Source organism: Jaculus jaculus, chromosome 12, assembly GCF_020740685.1.
Source record: "Jaculus jaculus isolate mJacJac1 chromosome 12, mJacJac1.mat.Y.cur, whole genome shotgun sequence".
Lineage (NCBI taxonomy): Eukaryota > Metazoa > Chordata > Mammalia > Rodentia > Dipodidae > Jaculus > Jaculus jaculus.
Window position 1 is genome coordinate 87,542,071 of NC_059113.1, and position 25,985 is coordinate 87,568,055.

At 45.1% G+C, this 25,985-nt stretch overlaps 1 protein-coding gene across 1 annotated transcript; it reads left to right on the forward strand.

Moving 5' to 3' along the window:
• The first annotated feature begins 3,031 nt into the window (after positions 1-3,031).
• On the forward strand, positions 3,032-25,985 carry Rab33b (RAB33B, member RAS oncogene family). Its single transcript, XM_045131146.1, has 2 exons — positions 3,032-3,318; positions 23,969-25,985. Exons 1-2 carry the CDS (start codon positions 3,070-3,072, stop codon positions 24,407-24,409), a joined length of 690 nt encoding a protein of 229 aa, XP_044987081.1. The 5' UTR covers positions 3,032-3,069; the 3' UTR covers positions 24,410-25,985.

The following is a 25,985-nucleotide window of genomic DNA, read 5'->3' on the forward strand; positions in this document are numbered from 1 at the left end:
AAAAAAAAAAAAAAAAAAGATGATGGAGCCTAGCCTGAGAAAACACACTGGGTTGTCCTCTGCTCTACACACACACACAATTTCTTTCGTTTTTAAAATTTAAATGTTTTTGTTATTTATTTATTTATTTGCGAGTGACAGAAAGAGGCAGACAGAGAGAGAAAGAATGAGTGCACCAGGGCCTCCAGCCCCTGCAAAGGAACTCCAGACGCGTGCGCCCCCTTGTGAATCTGGCTAACATGGGTCCTGGGAAATCGAGCCTCGAGCCGGGGGCCTTAGGCTTCACAGGCAAGCGCTTAACCACTAAGCCATCTCTCCAGCCTCATAATTTCTTAAGTAATTTAGTAAGAGTGAAAAAGAACACAAAATAGATTAACAATGCTTTCAGCCTCAGAGCTCTAGTATTAAAGGTAGGACCCAACACACCTGGCCTGGTTCTTTTTTGGACAGGATTTCATGTGTGTCAGGCTGGCCTCATTACAAAGCCCAAGCTGTCCCTGCACTTCTGATCCTTCTGCCTCCACCTCTCAAGGGCAGGATGGCAAGCATTGCTACATGGCCCAGTTTCTGCATGCTGGGCAAACACTCTACCAATGAACTACATTCCAAGCCCGCCCTTCACCCCCCTCCCCCAGCTTTTTTTCATTCAGACTTCATTTATTTTTAAAAAGGTGTCAGGAGCCATAGAGCAAAAGCCTCTCCATTTTGCCTGGGCCTGCTCATAAGCTGACTCATTACTCAGAAAGCTGGTCCATCCAGCTTTCTGTTAGGTACTTCTGGAACCGGTCAGCAGACTACTTACAGAATCTTATCTTTTGCAAAAGGCCAGTTTATGGGCAGGATGTGAAGCCTGGTGCAATCAGGATGTTAAGCCAGTGAGGCAAGATTAGATGAACACCTAATTACATCCCCTCTAAGTTTCCTGACAACTCCTTGCCCTGACCATGTTCCCTTCCCCCTACAACTCCTTGCCCTGACCATGTCCCCTTCCCCCTACAACCTTATATCATCCTACATGTAAGAATAAACTCTCGAGGCTGTGACAAACATCTAGCATGGTCTCCTTCTTGAGTCTGCTTGCCTTTTTTCATTCAGGTTAATTTTCCCCTTGTTTCCTTATTCGACTCCCCGTTGGCCGGGGCAAAAAGGTATTTTTGGGCTGGTGAGACAGTTTAGCAGTTAAAACGTGGCCCGTGAAGCCTAAGGACCCAGCTTCGATTCTCAAGGACCCATGTAAGCCAGATGCATTAGGTGGTGCATGCATCTGGAGTTTATTTGCAGCAGCTGGAGGCTCTGGCACGCCCATTCTATCTGCCTCTCTCATATAATAGGTAAATAAAAATAAAAGTAAAAAAAAATTAAAAAGGGGGCTAGAGAGGGGGCTTAGCAGTTAAGGTGCTTGCCTGTGAAGCCTAAGGACCTATGTTTAACTCTCCAGATCCCACATAAACCAGATGCACAAAGGTGAAGCAAGAACATAGTTGTACATGCCCACTAGGTGGCGCAAGTGTCTGGAGTTCGATTACAGTGGCCATGGCCTGGCACACCAATTCTCTCACTTTCTCTAAAAGAAAAAAAAAAAAAAACAATTTAAAAAAGGTACTTTTAATTAGCATAGTACTGTTATTTTTTAAACTTTTTATTGACAACTTTCATACATACAATGTATTTAGATCACAATCCCTTCCTATTACTTTCTTTTATCCTGTCTTCCTCCTCTCTCTCTGTCTCTATCTCTGTATATATATACTTTTATTTTGAGGTAGGGTCTCACTCTAGCCCAGGTTCACCTAGAATTCACTCTGTAGCTTCAGGCTGGCCTCGAATTCCCTGAGATCCTCGTACCTCACCCTTCTGAATGCTGGGATCAAAGGTGTGGGCTACCGTGCCGGCTCATTCCGTTAAGAAAGTTATTCGTTTATTTGCATGCAGGGAGGGTGTGTGTGCCAGGGTCTCCTACCACTGCAAACTAACTCCATACACATGCACCACTTTGTGGATCTGGCTTTATGTGGGTACTGGGGAATGGAACCTCGGCCTTCATGCTTTGCAAGCAAGCACCTTTTAATCGTTAATCACATCTGTTTGTTTTTCTTTCTTTTTCCAATTTCATGTATTTAAGAGAGACACAGAGAGGCAGATAGGTAGAGAATGGGCACATCAGGGCCTTACTGTAAGCTAACTCCAGACGCGTGTACCACCATGTGCACCTGGCAGACATGGGACCTGGGGAATCGAACCTAGGTGCTTTGGCTTCTCAGGTAAGCGCGTTAAGCGCTAAACCATCTCTGCAGGTCGCACCTCGTTATATTTTGGGACGGGGTCTCGCTAAGTATTCCAGGTCTCTGTCCTGCCTCACCCTCATGTATTCCATGCCATGCATTCTGTTAACTCCGGCCTCGGGGACAAGTCATCTGCTGTACGGCTAGGATGAAGCCGGGGCCCAGGAGCTCGCCGATACCCTTCGTGGGTCTTGGGACGCCGAGGCCGAGCCCGGGTGCCCGTCACCCACCAGCCTCACGGTCGGAGGCGGTGAGCGCGGGCCGGAAGCCGTCACGGCCGCCCGCAGGCTCCCGACCCGGCCCAAGGCCAAAGCCGCTTCCTCCGGGGTTTCGGCGGTTCCTCGGGGCTCTCGCGAGAGAGCCTAGCGGCGCCTGCTTCCTCTCAGCAGTCTGCCTTTCCCCGCCCCGGAGAAGCGGCGCGGCTTCCTCCAGAAGGCCGACGCGGCGGACGTGGCCCCCGCGCTCTGCGCAGCCGCTCCTCCGCCCCGCGGGTCGAGGCCGGCGACGGGTGCGCGCGTCTCCAGGTACACTGCGCTAGCGTGCGCGCGCGCGCCTCCCCGAGCCGCGGGGGCGGGCGGAACCTCAGTGCGCGCGCACGCGGGGCGCCACACCTGAGCGGGCGGGCGGCGCGCACGCGCACTGCGGGGTCTCTCGGGCGCGGCGCGCGGGACGTCGCGCGGTGAAGCCGAGGCGCGCGCTCCCGGCGGTGGCGTCATCGCCGCTCGGGCTGCGACTGCGTCTCCTGTCCCGCTGCTGCTCACCCTCGGTTCAGGGGCGGGCGTGGAGAATGGCCTCGGAGATGGAGTCGTCGCTCGAGGCCAGCTTCTCGTCCAGCTGTGCGGCGTCCGGGGCCTCGGGCTGTCTGCCTCCGGCCCGCTCCCGCATCTTCAAGATCATCGTGATCGGAGACTCGAATGTGGGCAAGACGTGCCTCACCTACCGCTTCTGCGCCGGCCGCTTCCCCGACCGCACCGAGGCCACCATCGGCGTGGACTTCCGAGAACGGGCCGTGGACATCGACGGCGAGCGCATCAAGGTGAGCGGTCGTGGCCGCCGAGTGTCCCTCGCCCGGTCCCGCCCTGGCCCTGTGTGCGCTCCGTTTTCCCCCACGCTCATGGAGATTGTGGATTTGTGCAGAGCAGACTTCCAAGGCAGTGATTCCCCAACTTTAACTTCCGTGAATTTGCCTGGGGAATTCTTGTATGCATGTATGTATGTGTGTGTATGTATGTGTATTATATATGTATATGTATGTATGTATGTATGTATATGTGTGTGTGTATGTGTGTATATATATGTGTGTGTGTGTGTGTGTGTGTGTGTGTGTGTGTTAAAGTGCAGATTCTGGTTTGGTAAGCTCCCAGGTGATGCACATAGAGATAGCCCATGAGCCACGCTTTGAGAATCAAGGTGTAGTTCATTGCCTTAGTGTGTCTGTGTTATGTGCAGGGGAATACGACTGGAGGGAAATCAGAAAATTTCTCAAGCATAGAAAAACTGATTCAGCCGGGCGTGGTGGCGCATGCCTTTAATGCCAGCACTCGAAAGGCAGAGGTAGGAGGGTCGCCGTGAGTTCAAGGCCACCCTGAGACTACATAGTGAATTCCAGGTCAGCCTGAGCTAGAGTGAGACCCTGTCTTGACAAAACAAACAACAACAACAACAAAAAAAAAACGGATTTAACTTGTTCTTTTTTCAAGGTAGGGAGGTAGGGTCTTGCTCTAGCCCACCTGGACTTGACTCTGTAGCATGGTGGCCTCGAACTCACAGCGATCCTCCTGTCTCAGTCTCCAGTGTGCTTTTTTTCGTTTTTTGAAATTTTATTTTCACGTGTGTGTTGTGGATGCATCAGGGTCTCTTGCCTGCTACAAAGAAACACGACAGTGGTACCACTGTTTGCATCCAGCTGATGTTGGCAGCCTGGGAATTGAACCCTGGTAGGCAGGCTTTGCAAGCAAGCCCCTTTAACTGCTGGGCCACCTTCCCAGCTGCTTCATTTGAGTTTTTTGCTGAGAATTCACTTGAGCATTTCTTGAATGTTAACGATCGTGGAAGTAAAGCCTGTTTGCCTGTGGGGCAGTCATTCAGTCTTGCATACAGTTTTGCTGGACTAATTTCTGTGTAACACTGATTTGTTTGGAGAAAGCTAAATAATGTTTCCCAAGAAACATTTTATGTATGTTGGCTCCTAGGTGGGTTGCCAAAAGCATCTCTCTTGATGCCAGCACAGATCTCTTCCAATTCTTCTTTCCTTTTAAGTAACTATTGGTGGCTTCTGAGACCATGGGTGCTGTAATAGTAATCGCAGGAAAGGTGCAAGGCATTTAGGATTGGCAAGGTTCTGAGGGTTTGGCTTGGGGTCATGGCACAGTGAGGATCCTTGACAAGGCTGAGAACCCAGAAACTACCCTGCCTTCCTTACAGTTGCTTCTTATATTTATTTTTTACCTTTTGTATTTTTTAAGAGTTTATTTATTTATTTGGTTTTCTGAGGTAGGGTCTCGCTGTAGCTCAGGCTGACCTGGAATTCACTATGTAAGTCTCAGGGTGGCCTCAAACTCATGGTGATCCTCCACCTCTGTCTCCCGAGTGCTGGGATTAAAGGCATGTGCCACCACACCTGCCAGGAGTTTATTATTTATTTATTTGAGAGAGAGAGAGAGAAGAGGCAGATATATAAAGAGAATGGGCATGTCAATGGGCATGTCAGGGCTTCCAACCATTGCAAACAAACTCCAGACACTTGTGCATTTGGCTTACATGGGTCCTGGAGAATCGAACCTGGGTCCTTTGGCTTTGTAGGCAAGTGCCCTACTGCTAAACCATCTCTCCAACCCTGTATTTTTTTTTTTAATATTTATTTACTTACAAGTGGAGAGAGAGGGAGAGAGCGAAGGAATGAACACTTCTGGTCCACCAACTGCAGATCAACTTTAGACACATGTGCCAGTCACTTTGTGCATCTGGTTTTACATGGGTACTGGGGAATGGAACTAGGCTGTCAGACTTTGCAGGCAAGTGCATTTAACCACTGAGCCATCTCTCCAGCCCCACTTTTTGTATTTTTAAATTTAAAGAGAATATTCCTTTTTAAAAAATATTCTATTTATTTATGAGAGAGAGAGAGAATGGCACACCAGGGCCTCTAGCCACTGCAAATGAACTCCAGACGTATGTGTCTTATTGTGCATCTGGCTTTATTGGGTCCTGGGGAATCAAGCCTGGGTCCTTTGGCTTTGTAGGCAAGTGCCTTAACTGCTAAGCCATCTCCCCAACCCTACTTATTTATTTATTTATTGTTTTTTTTTCAAGGTAGGGTCTCGCTCTAAGCCCAGGCTGACCTGGAATTCACTGTGTAGTCTCAGGGTGGCCTTAAACTCATGGAGATCCTCCTACTTCTGCTCCCAACTGCTGGGATTAAAGGTGTGTGCCACCATGCCTGTCTTTGGCCCTAATTTTTAATTTTTTTTTGACCACTTCTATACTTACAGAAGATAAACCATGATAGTTCCCTCCCCTCCCCCATTTTCCCCTTCACAACTCTGCTCTCCATCATATCCCCTTCCTCTCTCCATTAGTCTCTTTTTTTATTCTTTTATTTAATCTTTAAAAAAATTATTTATTGGGCTGGAGAGATGGCTTAGCGGTTAAGCGCTTGCCTGTGAAGCCTAAGGTCCCCGGTTCGAGGCTCGGTTCCCCAGGTCCCACGTTAGCCAGATGCACAAGGGGGCGCACGCGTCTGGAGTTCGTTTGCAGAGGCTGGAAGCCCTGGCGCGCCCATTCTCTCTCTCCCTCTATCTGTCTTTCTCTCTGTGTCTGTCGCTCTCAAATAAAAAAAAAAAAAAAAATTATTTATTTATTTATTTGAGTGCCACAGACAGAGAAAGAGGCAAATAGAGAAAGAGAGAGAATGGGCACGCTAGGACCCCCAGCCATTGCAAACAAACTCCAGACGCATGTGCCCCCTTGTGCATCTGGCTAATGTGGGTCCTGGAGATTCGAGCCTTGAACCGGGGTCCTTAGGCTTTACAGGCAAGCCCTTAACCACTAAGCCATCTCTCCAGCCCTCTCTCTCTCTCTCTCTCTCTTTTTTTTTTTTTTTTTGTCTTTTGAGGTAGAGTCTCACTCTATCTCAGGCTGACCTGGAATTCACTATATAGTCTCAGGGTGGCCTTGAACTCATGGCAATCCTCCTACCTCTGCCTCCCAAGTGCTGGGATTAAAGGCGTGCGCCACCACGTCTGGCTTCTCTTTTATTTTGATGTCATCATCTTTTCCTCCTGTTATGCGGGTGTTGTGAAGGTATTGTTAGGCACTGTGAGGTCATGGATATTGAGGTCAATTTCTTTCTGGACAGTTGCATTGTAAGAAGTTGCACCCTTCCTTTGGCTCATACATTCTTTTTTCTTTTCATTAAAAAATTTTTTTTTATTAACAACTTCCATGATTATTAAAAATACCCCATAGTAATACCCTCCCTCCCCCTACTTACCCCTTTGAAACTTCACTCTCCATCATACCCCCTCCCCATCTCAATCAATCTCTCTTTTACTTTTGATGTCTTGATCTTTTCCTCCTCTTATGATGGTCTTATGCAGGTAGTGTCAGGCACTGTGAGGCCATGGATATCCAGGCCAATTTTGTGTCTGGAGGGAGCATGTTGTATGGAGTCCTGCCCTTCCTTTGGCTCTTACATTCTTTCCACCACCTCTTCTGCATTAGACCCTGAGCCTTGGAAGGTGTGATACAGATATTGCAGTACTGAGCACTATGGTCATTTCTTTCCATCACCATGATACCTTCTGAGTCGTCCTAAGGTCACTGCCATCTGAAAAGAGAAGATTCTCTACCAAAAGTGAGAGTAGCATTAATATAAGGGTGTGAACATTAAGTGCTTACTGGGCAGTTTGATAAGTATAATATATACATTTGGCCAGACAACAGCAGATGTTACACCTCTAGGGCTCATGACTACCCCTGTTTTAAGTTTTCAGTATCAGGGATGTATTCCCTTCCCATAGAGTGGGCCTCCAGTCCAAGTAGAGGGCAGTTGGTTTCCCCCATAACAGACGTGCCACTATTGCACCTGTTGGCTCATTTAGCCTGGCTGGCCAATACTAAGGCTTGCAGTGTCCACTGTTGAATATCTTCACTGGTGATTTCTCTTTCTCCCATTGAACTGCATGCAGAATGGCTCATACATTCTTTCTGCCACATCTTCCGCAATGAGCCCTGAGCCTTGGAGGGTGTGATAGAGATGTTTCTGTGCTGGTCTCTTCTCTGTCACTTCTCAGCACTATGTTGCTGTTTTGGGTTATACCAGTAGTCACCACCATCTGAAGAGAGAAGCTTCTCTAACCAAAGCGAGAGTAGCATTAATATATGAATACAAACATTAAGTGTATTGCTTTCAGGGCAGTTTGGTGAGAGTAATATATACATTTAGCCAGACAATAGCAGGCTTTGTGTCCCTAAGGCTCATGACCTCCCCTGCCTTAGGCTTTTATTAGGTTTTCAGTAACAGGCATGTATTCCCCCCCATAGAGTGGGCCTCCAGTCCTATTAGAGAGCAGTTGGTTTCTCCCAGACCAGGCATGCCACTCTTGTGCCCGTTTGGTCACATGCCGGTCTGGCTAAACTTGAGGCTTCTAGTGTCCACTGTTTTCAATGCTGATGACTTTTGTCTCCCATAAGACTGCATGCAGTGCAGTTTTGTTTTTTTTTTTCCATATTTCAGTTGGCTGGTCTACAGGGAGAAGGTTTTCATCTCAGTACCAGCTTGATTTCTCAGTGACCTTGCTGCCCACGCATGTGAAGTCTTCAGCAATAGGGCCATACCGTCTGTTAACTTGTGTGGAACCAAGGTCCTTGGCAATAACCTGTAATGTTTTGGAGGGAACAGGAACCTTATTGGCCAACAACTCACTGGAAGTTATCCCATCTCTGGCACTGAAAATTTTCTAGTAGCAGTCTATGGCTCTGGATGTGCCATTATCCAAAGAAGTAGGCTTTCATATGTCTTATTCAGAATATCTTGAATTTTGACTGACCGTCCCTCCACCCTTCTCTTACTCAATCTCTTCCACTGGCCTCGCTTTGGCCATTCCACTCCTTGTAATCTGTTCTTCTATTTGCATACATACAATACCATCCCCTTAAATCCTTCCCTCTCTTCCCTCCCTTATAGCCTTATTCTAGCTTACTGGCCCCTGCTACCGATTTTTTGGTCCCAGCTCACACACAAGTCCAAACATTTGTAGCTAGGATCCACATATGAAAGAGAACATGTGGGGGCTGGAGAGATGGCTTAGTGGTTAAGCGCTTGCCTGTGAAGCCTAAGGATCCCAGTTCGAGGCTCGGTTCCCCAGGTCCCACATTAGCCAGGTGCACAAGGGGGCGCACGCGTCTGGAGTTCGTTTGCAGAGGCTGGAAGCCCTGGCGCGCCCATTCTCTCTCTCTCCCTCTATCTGTCTTTCTCTCTGTGTCTGTTGCTCTCAAATAAATAAATAAATAAAAAGAAAGAGAACATGTGACATTTGGCTTTCTGGCCAGCCCTACTTTTGCTTCTTTAAAAAAGATATTTTTATTTATTTGGAAGCAGAGAGAGGAGAGAGAGAATGAATGAGAATGGGTATGCCAGGGCCTCAGCCACTGCAGACTCTGGATCCATGTGTCGCTTTATGCATCTGGCTTTATGTAGGTACTGGGGAATCAAACCCCGGGTTTTAGGCTTTGCAGATAAACACCTTACTCGCTGAGCCACCTCTCTAGCCCCACTTTTTTTCTTTTAATTAGTGATTCTTTTTATTTTTATCAGTGTGCTGGTTGGTGGAACCCCTTTGTTGCCTCATCCTACCCTTATGTCCCTGAGGTCTAAAACAGTTTTTCAGTTCCTTGATCACCCACCAACTTGACCTCAAAGAGCTTTTGCTGCTGTTAATGGTAAAGGAGAAGGAGCTGAGGTAAGAGATAACCCTGCTGGAGGGCCTCTGCCTTCCATTTTCTACTTGACTTTCCATTGTTCCATTCAAGTTGCCAGCACTGGTCCTGTGAGTGACTACTGGATGAAGTCAAGAGACATTTGTAGAGGTAGGGAGTGTAGCTCAGTGGTAGGATGTTTGCCTAACATGCATGAAGCCTTGGACTTGGTCCCCAGCAGGGGCTGAGTGAAGAGAGAGTTTGTATACACTGCAGAGATGAGAAGCAGTAAAATTTATTTATTTTTTTGTTGGTTTTGGAGGTGGGGTTTCGCTCTAGTCCAGGCTGACCTGGAATTCACTATGTAGACTGAAGCTGGTCTTGAACACACACCTCAACCTCCTAGTGCTGGGATTAAAGGCATGCACCACCACATCCAGCTATTTTATTTATTATTATTCATTTACTTAATTTTTGCAACACTAAGGTTGACACTAAGCAGAAATAATGGGGCTTCTGTGGTGTGAACGGTAAGTGATAAGATGCTCACTAAGCAGTTGTGGGAAGAGCTGCGCATGCTCGGGAGGGTGCCGTCACGGATTCTCTGAACCTGTGACTGGCTAGGGCTGTGCTGACGTATGGAATGGTCCCTTGAGTTTGTCAGTTGGAAACTATCCCCAAATTTGTATGTTAACTATACTTGGGGGTGAGACTTTTGGGAAGCCATTGGGTCCTGAGGGATTTGTCCTCATGAATAGGTTAATCTAGTCTTTGGATTAATCCTTTCCTAGATTAATTGGCTTCATCCGTTGACTGCTTAAGGGATTAGTCCATTCATGAATCCATAGGCTCATCCCATTCATGGCCACGTGGGTTATCTGGAGCGGCTTTATTATAAAGCTCAGCGTGCTCTGCCTGCGATGCCCTCTCCTTGCAGATGCTGGCCCTGTGCTCTTGGACTTTCAGACTCCAGAACAGTTACTCTTCATAAATTATTCAGTGTCAGAAAATTTTGGCATAGCATTAGAAAAGAGAACAAGACAAAGGCTATGTGCCCTTAGCAGGGTGGTCAGTTTTTGAGACTGTTCAAGGTTTTTGGTTTTGTTTTGTAGTTTTGGTTTAGTACACATTTTTTAACCTCTTTGTGTGGTGTGTGTATGCAGATGTGGAGGCCAGAGGAAGACCTCAGGTGTCCTCCTCTTCTTGGGCTTCATTTCCTTGAGACGGGGTCTCTCATTGAACCTGGAGCTCACTGTGTTTTGTCTAGACTGCCTCCGCAGTGAGTCACTGCAGTCCTCCTGGTTCTGCTCCCTGCAGCGCTGGTGTGACCGGTGTGCATGGCCACTCCTGGCTGTTTGCATGGCCCTGGGAATTCAAACCCAGATCCTCATGCTTGCACAGAAAATGCTCTTACCCAGTGAGCCATCTCTTCAGCTGCCCCCTCTTTGTTTTTGGATGGGGTCTTATGTATCCAAGGCTGGCCCCAAACTTGTAGCTGGAGATAACCTTGGAGTCCTGACCCTCTTGCTTCTACCTCCTGATTGCTGTGATTTTAGGAGTGTATCACCGTGCCTGGTTTATGTTGTGATAGGGATTGAACCCAGGGCTTCATGCTTGCTAAGCAAGCACTCTACCAACTGAGCCACATCCCTGGCCCTGAATATCTTACATCTATATTAAGATCTTTTTACTTATTTGCAGACAGAGAGACAGAGAGAGATAGAGATGGAGAGAAAGGAAGGAAGGAAGGAAGAAAGGAAGGAAGGAAGGAAGGGCACACCAGGACCTCCATCTCTTGCAAATGAGTTCCAGACACATGAGCCACTTTGTACATCTGGATTTACATGGGTACTGGGGACTCAATCCCAGGTGCTAGGAAGTTAATTTTACTTATTGACAATTTAAAAAATATTTTTTCCCCTTGGTTTTTTGAGGTAGGGTCTCACTCTAGCCCAGGCTGATCTGGAATTCACCATGGAGTCTCAGGGTGGCCTTGAACTCACAGCAATCCTCCTACCTCTGCTTCCTGAGTGCTGGGATTAAAGGCGTGCACCACCATGTCTGGCTAAAAAAATCTTTTAAAAAAAAAATCTTTATTTTATTTATTTGAGAAAGAGAGGGAGAAAAAGGGAGACAGAGAGAGAGAGAGAGAATGTGTGTATCAGTGCCTCCAGCCATTGCAAATGAACTCCAGACACATGCACCACCTTGTGCATCTGGCTTACATGGGTCCTGGGGGGTTGAACCTGGGTCCTTTGGCTTTGCAGGCATGTGCCTTAACTGCTAAGCCATCTCCCCAGCCCTAATATATTTTTTTTCAAATAACTTTATTTTTATTCGAGAGAATGAGGCAGAGAGGAAGGGAGTGAGAGGGAGAGAATGGGTGTTCAGGGCCTCTAGCAGGCGTAAAGTGAACTCCCTATGTGTGTACCACCTTGTGCATCTGGCTTATGTGGGTCCTGGAGAATCAAACCTGGGTCCTTTGGCTTTGCAGGCAAGCGCCTTAACAGGTAAGCCATCTCTCCAGCCCTTAAAAATCCTTTCTTTTTTTTTTTTAATTACTCATTTATTTTTTTATTTTATTTTATTTTTTTTTAAAGAATTTTTTTTAATTAATTAATTTATTTATTTGAGAGCGACAGATACAGAGAGAAAGACAGATAGAGGGAGAGAGAGAGAATGGGCGCGCCAGGGCCTCCAGCCTCTGCAAACGAACTCCAGACGCGTGCGCCCCCTTGTGCATCTGGCTAACGTGGGACCTGGGGAACCGAGCCTCGAACCAGGGTCCTTAGGCTTCATAGGCAAGCGCTTAACCACTAAGCCATCTCTCCAGCCCAAATTACTCATTTATTTATTAGAGAGAGAGAGAGAGAGAGAGAGAGAGAGAGAAAGGGTGCACCAGGGCCTTCAGCCACTGTAAAACAACAAAATTACTTATTTATTTATTAGAGAGAGAGAGCAAGCGAGTGAGCGAGCCAGGGCTTTTAGCCACTGTAAACAAACTCCAGATGCGTGTTGTTCATTTGGCTTATGTGGGTCATGGGAAATCAAACCTGAGTCCTTTGGCTTTGCAGGCAAGCACCTTAACAGGTAAGCCATCTTTCCACCCCCCCCCCCTTTAAATATGTTTTATTAATTTATTTGAGAGACACAAAGAGGCAGAGAGGGAGAGAATGGGCACTCCAGGACCTCTAGCCACTGCAAACGAACTCCAGTTGCATGTGTCATCTGCCTTACATGGGTCCTGGAGAATCGAACTGGGATCCTTTGGCTCTGTAGGCACATACCTTAACTGCTAAGTCATCTATCCAGCCCTATTTTATTTATTTTTGGATTTTCAAGATAGGGTCTTACCAGTTCAGGCTGACCTAGAATTCACTGTGTAGTCTCAGGGTGGCCTGGAACTTACAGTGATCCTCCTACCTCTGCCTCCTGAGTGCTGGGATTAAAGGTGTGCGCCACCATGTCTGGCCCCTATTTTATTTTTATTAAATGTGTTAAATAAAGTTTTATTTATTTGTGAGCAGGAGTGGGGGAGAGAATGAGAGAGTGTGAGTGTGTTTGTATGGGTTGCTGGGGCTTCTTGCAAATGAACTCCAGATGCATGTGCTATTTTGTGTGTTTGGCTTTATGTAGGCTTTGTGCATCTGGCTTATGTGGGTCCTGGGGACTCAAACCTGGGTCCTTTGGCTTTGCACCTTTAACCCAAGCCCTCTCCTCAACCTTCCTATCTGGCTTTTAATTATTATTATTTTGGTTTTTCCAGGTAAGGTTTCCAGCCACTACAAATGAACTCTAGATGTGTGTGCCACTTTGTACAAATGGCTTATGTGGGTCCTGGGGAGTTGAACCAAGGTCCTTTGGCTTTGCAGGCAAATGCCTTAACCACTAAGCTCTCTCTCCAGCTCCTGCAAATGAACTCTAGATGCATGTGCAACCTTGTGCATCTGGCTTACATGGGTCCTAGGGAATCAAATCTGGATCCTTTGGCTTTGCGGGCAAGTGCCTTAACTGCTAAACCATCTTTCCAGCCCCCTTTTTGTGTTTTATTAATTCATTCATTTATTTATTCATTTGAAAGAAAGAGGCGGAGTGGGGGGGGGGAGGCACGTCAGGGCCTCTAACTACCAGAAATGAACTCCAAGTGCATGTAACACCTTGTGCATCTGGTTTACGTGGGTACTGGAGAATTGAACCTGGGTCCTTAGGCTTTGTAGGCAAGTGCCTTAAATATTGAGCCATCTCTCCAGCCCTCCAATCCCTTTTGTTTCATTTTTTTTGAGGTAGGGTCTTACTCCAGCCTAGGTGGCCTCATACTTAAGGTCATCTTCCTACCTCAGTCTCTAAGTGCTAGAGTTAAAGGTGTGAGCCATGCTTGGCTATAAAACTTGTTTTTTTTTTTCAGTGTACTCACTAAGTTTTGTAACTGAAGAGTAATAGAGCTTCATTTCAAGTGCTGGTGCTCCTTTTATTTTTTCTGTTCTTTTGTCTGTCTGATTTTGAGACAAGTCTTACTTGGGCTGGCCTAGCATTTCCTGTGTAGTCAAGGGCAGCCTCGAGCTGTGATGGTGCTCCTGTCTCTGAGTGCTGGTAGCCCAGGCATATGCCGCCATGCCGGGCCATGCTGCTGCTGTGTTGCTACCCGAGGTGGCGCTGAAACGTTCATCTTATGATATGAAATGCTCGTGTTATCCCTTTGGAAAATTGTGAGCCTTTTCTGAAATGACATTTACAAGTTTTTGGCTTAAAGATGGAAAGCTCTGTATTTATACCACCAAAATAACATTAAAAATTTTATTGGCAACTTCCATAATTATAGACAATAAACTGTGATAATTTCCTCCCCTTCCCCACTTTCCCCTTCACAAATCCACCCTCCATTGTATCCCCTCCCCTCTCAGTTAGTGGCTGTCTTTTTGTAAAATTAATTAATTCATTTATTTTTATTTTTGGAGGTAGGGTCTCACTCTAGCCCAGGCTGACTGTAATTCACTGTGTAATCTCAGGGTGGCCTCGAACTCATGGTGATCCTCCTACCCCTACCTCCCAAGTGCTGGGATTAAAGGCGTACGCCACCACGCCTGGTTGAGTCTTTCATTTTTTCTTTTTTCTTTATTTATTTGAGAGTGACAGACAGAGAGAGAAAGAGGCCGAGGGGGAAGAGAGAGAATGGGTGTGCCAGGGCTTCCAGCCACTGCAAACGAACTCCAGATGTGTGCGCCCCCTTGTATATATGGCTAATTCCTGGGGAATCGTGGCTTGAACCGGAGTCCTTAGGCTTCATTGGCAAGCGCATAACCACTAAGCCATCTCCCCAGCCCAAGTCTTTCATTTTATGTCATCATCTTTTCCCCCTATTATGAGGGTCTTGTGTAGGTAATACCAGGCACTATGAGATCATGGATATCCAGGCCATAAATGATATTTAAAAAATTTTTTTTGTTTATTTTTATTTATTTATTTGAGAGCGACAGGCAGAGAGCGACAGAGGCAGAGAGAGAGAGAGAGAGAGAGAATATGGGCGCACCAGGACCTCCAACCACTGCAAACGAACTCCAGATGTATGTGCCCTCTTGTGCATCTGCCTAACATGGGTCCTGGGGAAGCAAGCCTTGAACTGGGGTCCTTAGCCTTCACTGGCATGTGCTTAACTGCTAAGCCATCTCTCCAGCCCATAAATGACATTTTTTAAGCTGAGCATAGTGGCCCAACATGCAATCCAAGCCTTTAGGAAGCTAAGGCAGAAAGATCATGAATTCAAGGCTAGCCTGGGCTACACAGTGGGCCCTTGTCTCAAGAAGGGAGACATTCTAGATCATATTTGTTGGGTAAAATTGAGAAATTGTAGAGACTTAGCTCATTTGGTAGTTGTTGCCCAATGTGCACAAAGCCTTTTTTGGCTAGGCATGGCACACTCATTTAATCCCAGCACTTGAGAGGCAGAGGTAGATGATTGCTGTGAGTTCAAAGCCAGCCTGGGCTACAGTGTGACCCTATCTCAAAAAATACATATATATAGATAACTGTCTATTTTATTTTATATTTATTTATTTTGCCTATGAAAGCAGACAACATAACTACTTATTTGGTAAAAGTTTACCAAATAAGCATGCTGGACCAGTGCATATTGGTCAAAATGTTTTTTAAAAGTTACTATGCAACCACAAGCAGAAATAATTACCATAGATTGAATTTCTAGGATTATTAAAATTATTTTTGTTTATTTTTATTTTATTTAAGAACAATGGACAGAGAAAGAGGCAAAGAGACAGAGAGGATGGGCGTACCATGGCCTCCAGACACTGCAAACAAACTCCAGATGCATGTGCCACCTTGTGCATCTGGCTTATGTGGGTACTGGGGAATAGAGCCTTGAACCAGGATCCCTAGGCTTCACAAGCAAGCGCTTATCCACTAAGCCATCTCTCCAGCACCCCCCTCCCCCCCGCAGTCCTATTTTTTATGAGAGAGGGAGAGGGAAGGGCAGGAGAGAATTGGTGCATCAGGGCCTCTAGCCACTTCAAACAAACTCCAGATGCGTGTGCCGTCTTGTGCAGGGTGCAGCCTTCACTTGTGTTACTTTGTGCATCTGCCTTACATGGAACCTGGAGAGTAGAACATGGTCCTTAGGTTTTGCAGGCAAGCACCTTAACTGTAAAGCTATCTCTCCAGCCCCTATTTTTATTTTCTTAATTATTTTTTTGTTTAATTAAAAATTATATGTATTTAGAAGCTGGGCATGGAGGTGCATGCCTTTAATCCCAGCACTCAGGAGGCAGAGGTAGGAGGATTGCCATGAGTTCGAGGCCACCCTGAGACTCTATAGTGAATTCCAGGTCAGCCTGGGCTAGAGTGAGGCACTACCTCAAAAAAAAAAAAAGTATTTAAATATTTTATTTTATTTATTATTTGATGGAGAGAGAGATTGAGAATGGGCACTCCAGGGTCTCTAGCCACTGCAAAAAAACTCCAGATGTGTGTGCCCCCTTGTGCATCTGGCTCACGTGGGTCCTGGGGAATTGAACCTGGGCTGTTTGGTCTTACAGGCAAATGTCTTAACCACTAAGCCGTTCCTGCAGCCCAATTTTATTTATATTAGAGAGAGAAGGGGGGGGGAGAGAGCAAGAGAGAATGGGCACACTAGGGCCTTCAGCCACTGCAAATGAATTCCAGAAGCATGTGCCACCTTGTGCATCTGGCTTGCGTGGTACTGGACAATTGAACCTGGGTCCTTTAGCTTTGCAGGCTAGTGACTTGACCGTTAAGCTATCCCTCCAACCCCTATTTTTATTTTCTTTCTTTCTTTCTTTTTTTTTTTTTTGGTTTTTCGAGGTAGGGTCTCACTCTGGTTCAGGCTGACCTGGAATTAACTCTGATATCTCAGGGTGGCCTTGAACTCATGGCAATCCTCCTACCTCTGCCTCCCGAGTGCTGGGATTAAAGGCGTGCGCCACCATGCCCGGCTCTATTTTTATTTTCGAACTTTTGGTCGTCCTGCCTTCACCTCCAGAATGCTACGATTATAGGTAGGAGCCCACACACCAGCTCATCATATGTTGGGGATCAAACTCTAACAACTGTGCTACATCCCCAGCCCTCAGTTAAAGTTCGTTGTGGAATATAAGAACATCCATACTTGCTAATCTATTTATACACACTTTCATATGGATCACTTATGGAGGAAAATCTTGTTTGCAGAATGTTAGCAGCTGGATAGGACTATAAAACTAATTCCTTAAATAAAAATGCATTTGACTTTCAAATTTACTCTGCCTGTGCTAATCCATATGTTCGTTCCTCGACGGTTTGACTCCAGCATGATGAGCCATGTGCCTTCCCCAGCAGTCATTTTGCAGAGGTAAAGCATTATTGAAGCCTGGTGTTTGGGGATTTGACCATTCTTCCGCTAGGAATCAGCAGTTCAGTAGCTGAAAGTTTCAATAGCTTCCTTATTTGTAGAGGCAGAAGTGAAATTTTGCCATGTTAAGTATAAGATGTTAACATTAACTAAGGGAAAATAATCAGGACAGTCTGTCTCCTGTAAGTCAAATATTTAATGAGTATGTTTTGGCAGACATTTTGGGGCTGGAAAGATGGCTCAGTGGTAAAAGGTGCTGGCCTGCAAAGCCTGACAGCCTGAATTTGATTCCCTATTACCCACGTAAAGCCAGATGCACAGAGTGGCATCTGGAGCTTGCAGCAGCAGGAGGCTCTGTCACATCCATTCTCTCTTTTTCTCTCTGTGCTTGTGCATTTAGCTTTACATGGGTACTGGGGAATTGAGCCTGGGTCCTTTGGCTTTGTAGGCAAGCAGCTTAACCGCTAAGCCATCTCCCCAGCCCATTTTTTTGAAGTAAATTTTATTTTATTATATTTATTTATTTGAGAGAGAAGAAGAGACAGGAGAGAGGAAGAGAGAGAAATGGGTGCTCCAGGGCCTCTAGTCACTATAGCTAAACTCCAGACACATGTACCACCTTGTGCATTTGGTTTACATGAGTATTGGGAAATTGAACCTGGGTCCTTAGGTTTCACAGGTAAGCGCCTTAACTGCTAAGTCATCTTTCCAGCTCCCAGTGTTTTTTTTTCAAGGTAGGATCTTGCTCTATCCCAGGCTGACCTAGAATTCACTGTCATCTCAGGGTAGCCTTGAACTCACAGTGAACCTCCTACCTCTACCTCCCAAGTGCTGGGATTAAAGGTATGAACCATTATGACTAGCTTCTTTCTTTTCTTTATTAATTATTTTTAATTTTGGGGGGGCAGTTCAACGTTAGGTCTTATTCTAGCCCATGCTGACCTGGAATTCACTCTGTATTCTCAGGATGACCTCGAACTCACAGTGATCCTCCTACCTCTGCCTTTTTTTAAAAAAATTATTTATTTATTTTCTCAATTTTTATTAACATTTTCCATGATTATAAAAAATATCCCATAGTAACACCCTTCCTCCCCTCCCCCACTCTTTCCCCTTTGAAATTCCATTCTCCATCATATCCCCTTCCCATCTCAATCAGTCTCTCTCTTATTTTGATGTCATGATCTTTTCCTCCTCTTATGATGGTCTTGTGTAGGTAGTGTCAGGCACTATGAGGTCATGGATATCCAGGCCATTTTGTGTCTGGAGGGAGCATGTTGTAAGGAGTCCTACCCTTCCTCTGGCTCTTACATTCTTTCCGCCACCTCTTTTGCATTAGACCCTGAACCTTGGAAGGTGTGATCGAGATGTTCCTCAGTACTCCAGTCACTTCTTTTCAGCACTATGATACCTTCTGAGTCACCCCAAGGTCACTGCCATCTGAAAAGAGAAGATTCTGTACCCAAAGTGAGAGTAGCGTTAACATAAGGGTATAAATATCAAGAGAAGTGCTTACTGGGCGGTTTGATAAGCATAATATATACATTTAGCCAGACATCAGCAGATGTTACACCTCTAAGGCTCATGACTACCCCTGTTTTAAGTTTTCCACTTGAAACTCCACTCTCCATCATATCTCCTCCCCCTCTTACTCAGTCTCTCTTTTATTTTGATGTCGTCATCTTTTCCTCCTCTTATGATGGTCTTGTGTAGGTAGTGTCAGGCACTATGAGGTCATGGATATCCAGGCCATTTTGTGTCTGGAGGAGCACGTTGTAAGGAGTCCTGCCCTTCCTTTGGCTCTGACATTCTTTCTGCCATCTCTTCGCAATAGACCCTGAGCCTTGGAAGGTGTGATAGAGATATTGCACTGCTGAGCACTCCCTTGTCACTTCTCAGCACTGTGGTGGTTTCTGAGTCATCCCAAGATCACTGCCATCTGAAAAGAGAAAGTTCTGTGACGAAAAAGTGATGAGTGTAGCATTAATATATGGGTATGAACATTAACGAAGTGCTTACTAGACAGTTTGATGAGCATAGTATATACATTTAGCCAGACAGGAGCAGACGTTACACCCCCTAGGGCTCCTGACTACCCCTGTTGTAGGTTTTCAGTATCAGGGATGTATTCCCTCCCATGGAGTGGGCCTCTAGTCAAATTAGAGGGTAGTTGGTTTCCCCCATAACAGATGTGCCACTTTTGCATCCTTTGGCTCATTTGGCCTGGCTGGCCAAATAGAAGGCTTGCAGTATCCACTGTTGGGTATCTTCTCTGGTGATTTCTCTCCCATTGAGCTGCATGCAGTGTGGCTTTTTCCAGCTTTCTGTCAGCTGGTCTACTTGGAGGAGGTTTTCTGCTCAGTGATCTTGCAGACCAAGTATGTGGAGTCTTTAGCAGTAGAGTCTTACCATCTCTTCCTGGTGGGAAACCAAGGGCCTCGGCAATGGCCTGTAATGTTTTGGGGGCATCAGGGACCTCAGTGGCCACCAACTCACTGGAAGGTATCCCATCCCTGGCAGTGAAAATTTTCTGGTAACAATCTATGGCTCCTGTGTATTCTATTGTCCAAGAAAAGTAAGCTTCCATATGACTTATTTATATCCTCTTAGGTTTTGATTAGCCTCTCTCCATCTTTCCTTTACTCAGTCTCTCCCCCTGACCTCACTTAGGCCTTTTCACTTCCATTATTATTCTACTTACATACACATAATACCGTCCTATTAAGTCTCCATCTCCCCTCCTTTCTATTCTCTTTCTATCTCCTTTCTAGCTTACTAACCTCTGCTAATGAGTTTTCTTCCTACTCACACAGAAATCCAATCATTTATAGCTACTATGCACATATGAGAGAGAACATACCACATTTGGCTTTCTGGGCCTGGGTTACCTCACTTAGTATAATCCTTTCCAGATCCATCCATTTTCTTGCCAATTTCATAACTTTGTTTTCCTTTACTGCTGTGTAGAACTGCATTGTGTAAATGTGTCATATCTTCATTATCCACTCATCAGTTGAGGGACATCTAGGTTGGTTCCATTTCCCAGCTATTGTGAATAGAGTGGCAATAAACATGGTTCAGCAAGTATCTCTATGGTAGTAAGATGAGTCCTTAGGATATATGCCTAGGAGTGCTATAGCTGGGTCACGTGGTAAATCTATTTTTAGCTGTCTAAGGAACCTCCACATTGATTTCTACAATGGCTGGATCAGATTGCATTTCCACCAACAGTGTAGAAGGGCTCCTCTTTTACTGCATCCTCGCCAGCATTTATGGTCATTTGTTTTCATGATGGTAGCCAATCTGACAGGAATGAGATGGAATCTCAACGTAGTTTTAATCTGTATCTCCCTGATGACTAGGGAAATAGAATAGTTCTGTAGATGTTTCTATGCCGTCTGTATTTCTTCTTTTGAGAACTCTCTAGTTCCATAGCCCATTTTTTTTAAAACAAATTTTTAAATCTTTTTCATTTATTTTTATTTATTTGAGAGCAACAGATAAAGAAAGAGGCAGAGAGAGAGAGAATGGGTGCGCCAGGGCCTCTAGTCACTGCAAACGAACTCCAGATGTGTGTGCCCCTTGTGCATCTGGCTAACATGGATCCTGGGGAATCCAGCCTCAAACTGGGGTCCTTAGACTTCATAGGCAAGCGCTTAACAGCTAAGCCATCTCTCCAGCCCCCATAGCCCATTTTTTTTGGGGGGGTTCTGAGGTAGGGTCCCATACTAGCTCAGGCTGACCTGGAATTCACTATGTTGTCTCAGGATGGCCTTGAACTCATCGTGATCCTCCTACTTCTGCCTCTGGAGTGCTGGGATTAAAGGTGTGTGCCACCACGCCCTGCTTCCCGTAGCCCATTTTTAAATTTTTTTTGTTTATTATTTATTTGAGAGTGACAGACAGAGAAAGAGGGGGGGGAGAGAGAGAGAGAGAGAGAGAGAGAGGGAGAGAGAATGGGCGCACCAGGGCTTCCAGCCACTGCAAACGAACTCCAGATGCATGCGCCCCCTTGTACATCTGGCTAACATGGGCCCTGGGGTATTGAGCCTCGAACCGGGGTCCTTAGGCTTCACAGGAAAGCGCTTAACCAATAAGCCATCTCCAGCCCCATAGCCCATTTTTAATTTTTTTAATTTTTTATTTTTTTGGTTTTTCGAGGTAGGGTCTCACTCTAGCCCAGGCTGACCTGGAATTCACTGTGGAGTCTCAGGGTGGCCTCGAACTCATGGTGATCCACCTACCTCTGCCTCCCGAGTGCTGGGATTAAAGGCATGCGCCACCACACCTGGCTAATAGCCCATTTTTAAATTGGCTTTAATTTTTTTTAAATTTCTTATTATTTAATTTTTTGAGTTCTTTGTATATCCTAGATATTAATCCTCTATGAGATACATACCTGGCAAAGATTTTCTCCCATTCTGTAGGTTGCCTCTTTGCTCTGATCATAGTGTCCTTTGCCATACAGAAGCTTTGTAATTTCATGAGGTCCCAGCAGTTAATCTGTGGCTTTATTGGCTGAGCAATTGGGGTTATATTTAGAAAGTCTTTGCCAAGACCAGTATGTTGAAGGGTTTCCCCTACTTTTTCCTCCAGCAGTTTCAGAGTTTCAGGTCTGATACTAAGGTCTTTGATCCATTTGGATTTAATTCTTGTGCATGGAGAGAGATAAGGGTCTATTTTCATCTTTCTACAGATACATATTCAGTTTTCCCAGCACCATGTGCTGAAGCGGCTGTCTTTTCTCCAAGGAGTATTTTTTGGCATTTTCTGGGCTTACACCTGGGTCCTCTGTTCTGTTCCATTGATCTGCGTGTCTGCATTTGTTCTAGTACCACGCTGGTTTTGTTACTGAGTGCTGGGATCAAAGGCGTGCGCCACCACGCCCGGCCAGGCTCACAGTTTTTTTTTTTTTTTTTTAATTTTTATTAACATTTTCCATGATTATAAAATATATCCCATGGTAATTCCCTCCCTCCCCACCCCCACACTTTCCCGTTTGAAATTCCATTCTCAATCATATTACCTCCCCATTACAATCATTGTAATTACATATATACAATATCAACCTATTAAGTATCCTCCTCCCTTCCTTTCTCCACCCTTTATGTCTCCTTTTCAACTTACTGGCCTCTGCTACTAAGTATTTTCATTCTCACACAGAAGCCCCAGTCATCTGTAGCTAGGATCCCCATATGAGGGAGAACATGTGGCGCTTGGCTTTCTGGGCCTGGGTTACCTGACTTAGTATAATACTTTCCAGGTCCATCCATTTTTCTGCAAATTTCATAACTTCATTTTTCTTTACCGCTGAGTAGAACTCCATTGTATAAATGTACCACATCTTCATTATCCACTCATCTGTTGAGGGACATCTAGGCTGGTTCCATTTCCCAGCTATTATAAATTGCAGGCTCACAGTTTTTAAAAGCCCAGATTGTCTTCAAGCTGGTGATACTTTACCTCAGTGTCTAGAGTGAAGGGATCACTCTATATATGTGCACCGCCAGGTCTGGATGAACTTGACTCTTTTTTTTTTAACTTATTTTTAAAAAGATTTTATTTTTATTTATTTATTTTAGAGCAAGAGAGAGGGAGAGAATAAGCACGCCAGGGCATCCAGCCACTGTCAATGAACTCCAGACACATGTGTTGCATTGTGTATCTGGCTTATGTGGGTTCTGAGGAATTGAACCTGGGTCCTTTGGCTTTGCAGGCAAATGCCTTCTTAACCACTAAGCCATCTCTCCAGCCAAACTTGACTCTTTTTTTTTGTTTTTTTCTTTTTTCTTGGTGGTATTCAGGGTAGCGTCTTGCTATAGCCCAGGCTGACCTGGAGTTCACTTTGTAGTCTCAGGGTGGCCTCAGACTCCTGGTGATCCTCCTACCTCTACCTCCCAAGTGCTGAGGTTAAAGGTGTGTGCCACCACGCCCGGCTCCAGACTTGACTCTTAAAAGCCCCTGTAGCAGGAGATGGGCTTGTGAGCCTTGCACTTGGGAGGAAGAGGCATGCATCTGCAGTTTGTTTGCAGTGGCAGGAGGCCCTGGCGTGCCTACTCACTTTCTGCCTGTTTGTTTCTTTCTTTTTTTGTGAGGTAGGGTCTCATTCTAGCCCAGGCTGACCTGGAATTCATTATGAAGTCTCAGGACAACCTGGAACTCATGGCAATCTCCTGTGTGCCACCACACCTGGCTCTGTCTGCTTCTTTCTTTCTGTCTCTGTCAAATAAATAAATATTAAAAAACAAATCATGGTGCTGGGGAAATGGCTCAGTGGTTAAAAGCACTTGCAAAGCCTGCTTGCCCAGGTTCAGTTCTCCTGTACCTACATGGAGCTACATGCACAAAGTGGTGCATGCATCTGGAGTTCTTTTGCAGTGACAACAAACCATGGCATACTCGTACTCTCTCTCCCCTCTTTTTCTCAAATAAATAAAAGTATGTTTTTTTGTGTGTGTGTGTGTGGAGGGAGGGTTGTGGTAGGGTCTCATTCTAGCCCAGGCTGACCTGGAATTCATTATGTAGTCTCAGGGTGGCCTTGAACTCATGGCAGTCCTACCTCTGCCTCCCGAGTGCTGGGATAAAAGGCGTGCGCCACCATGCCCGGCCAAAAATTACTATTTTTTTTAAAAAAAATTATATAAAAGTGGTTATTTCTCAGTATATATATTTAAAGTGTTTAGTTATTACAAAGAGCAAGAGAGAATGGGCATGCCATACAGCTACTGTAACTGAGCTCCAGACGCATACACCACCATGTGTATCTGGCTTACGTGGGCTCTGGGGGATCAAATCTGGGTCCTTAGGTTTTGCAGGCAAGTGCCTTAACTTACTACGCCACCTCTCCAGCCCCTTTTCATGTTTAGGTCTGATTAGGTGTTTAATTGGAATTGTTTCCTCCCGTTTTCAGATCCAGTTATGGGACACGGCGGGGCAGGAACGGTTCCGAAAGAGCATGGTGCAGCATTACTACAGGAACGTGCACGCCGTCGTCTTCGTGTACGACATGACCAACATGGCCAGTTTCCACAGCCTGCCGTCTTGGATAGAAGAGTGCAAGCAGCATTTGCTAGCGAATGACATACCACGGATTCTTGTTGGAAATAAATGTGATTTGAGAAGTGCCATTCAGGTACCCACAGACTTGGCACAGAAATTTGCTGACACACACAGTATGCCTTTGTTTGAAACATCTGCTAAAAACCCCAATGATAATGACCACGTGGAAGCTATATTTATGACGTTGGCTCATAAACTAAAGAGCCACAAACCATTAATGCTTAGTCAACCCCCTGATAACGGAGTTACCCTGAAACCTGAAACGAAGCCTGCAGTGACCTGCTGGTGCTAGGTAACAGTCTTGGCTACGACATTGTCTGGGAAGAAGTACTTCGAAGTGTGACAGCAATCAGTCATAAGGGTTAATCAAACATAATGGACCATCCTGACACTGCTGTCATTTTCATGCTTACTTTTGTATTTTGTATCCACCTACCAAGTTTGTCACTGTGACCACATAGGGAATGGGCTGGGTTTTATCTGAGCTTGAAAACGGAGCAAAGATAGGATGACCCAGGTCAGCTTTTGCTCAAGTGAGCGTGCTGGGCTGGGATTTTCAGGCTCAGTCGTGGTTCCAGCCCACGCTGCTAGCACTGAGAGAGAGCAGGGTAGAGCCCGCCGTGGACGTCCGAGTTGCCGTTGACGGCCAGGGCAGAGGCGAGGTGGTGCTCTGTTTTTATTTTGGTACCCGTAATCACTAAGAATGAAACGAAAGCACCCAGGGAGCTGCACATTGGGGGAGTTACTTTAACTATGCCCTTCAATTGAAATATTAGATGTTTGAGAAAGCTCTTAATTTGAGAAGCCAAGAACTAAACTAAAAAGACACCAGCACCTACTTTTGTTAGTAAGCCTGGGTTCCAGGTGTTACTTCCAGCTAATTTAATGACGAAATGCTGGATTAAATCAGGCGTCCATTTGAAAATAGGCACTTTGACGTGCTGAGCCATCTCTCCAGACCAACAGCATCCATTGGGATTGAAGGGCTGATGGCATACCTCAAGTTGCTGTGAGTCTGCACTTATTTCTGTAATAATACTGTTTCAACAGCTTTAAAAATGCTTAAATTTTATGGTCACAGCAAACTATTCCTCAATATAAAGAAAAGGTTAAATACTGAAAAATATCTTGCCTGTTCCTCACTGATGGAACGAATATTTCAAAAAGTTTTTGCCCTAGATAAGTTTTATTTTAAACTTAAGACTTTGCACAAACAGCGCGCTTGCATATGAAGCAATTTACAGAAATGGGATGTAAGCCATGCTTCAGCAGAAGTGAACATGTTCTCTGGGTCTGACAGCCAGCGTCTTCGGTAACTTCAGAGAAGTTCAGCCAAAAGATGTTTTCCTTAAATATTTTCAGAATGTGGGAAACAAAGATAATCTAATCTAGTTTCAGATTTTTGTTTAATCATGGTGGTCCCAGCTGGATAACGGAGTTACAAAAATAAAGTTGTTTTATTCAATAAACTAAGTGCAAGTAAAAGTTACAATAAGTACTCACTTTTAAGTATTTTAGAGGTCCAGTTGGATTTAATTGCATTTAGGGAGGTTAACCTGTTTTTCTTAATCATCCTAGAATCAAAGATTAAAAATTATCTTTTATCTAAATTGACATTGATTTATAACTATTTTTATAGAAGAACATGATGGCTATGGTGATTGTGATGGACATAATAGTTTCTTAGAGAAGAAGAGCTTTATTGCTTCCAAAATATTTTCTAAAACGGCAGGAAGTAAATTTATAAACTTCCCAAGCACATTGATCGGTGTTTGTTGTTTTGTTTTGTTTTCTTTTTTCATTACTGTAATTAATGGTTTTTAAAAAAGTAACTGTTTCTTTCTGTAAGGAGTCAATAAATATTCTTT

Coding starts and splice junctions, on each gene's coding strand:
- Rab33b (XM_045131146.1), top strand. CDS start 3,070: ATGGCCTCGGAGATGGAGTCGTCGCTCGAGGCCAGCTTCTCGTCCAGC. Junction 3,319..23,968: donor TCGACGGCGAGCGCATCAAG/GTGAGCGGTCGT, acceptor TCCCGTTTTCAG/ATCCAGTTATGGGACACGGC.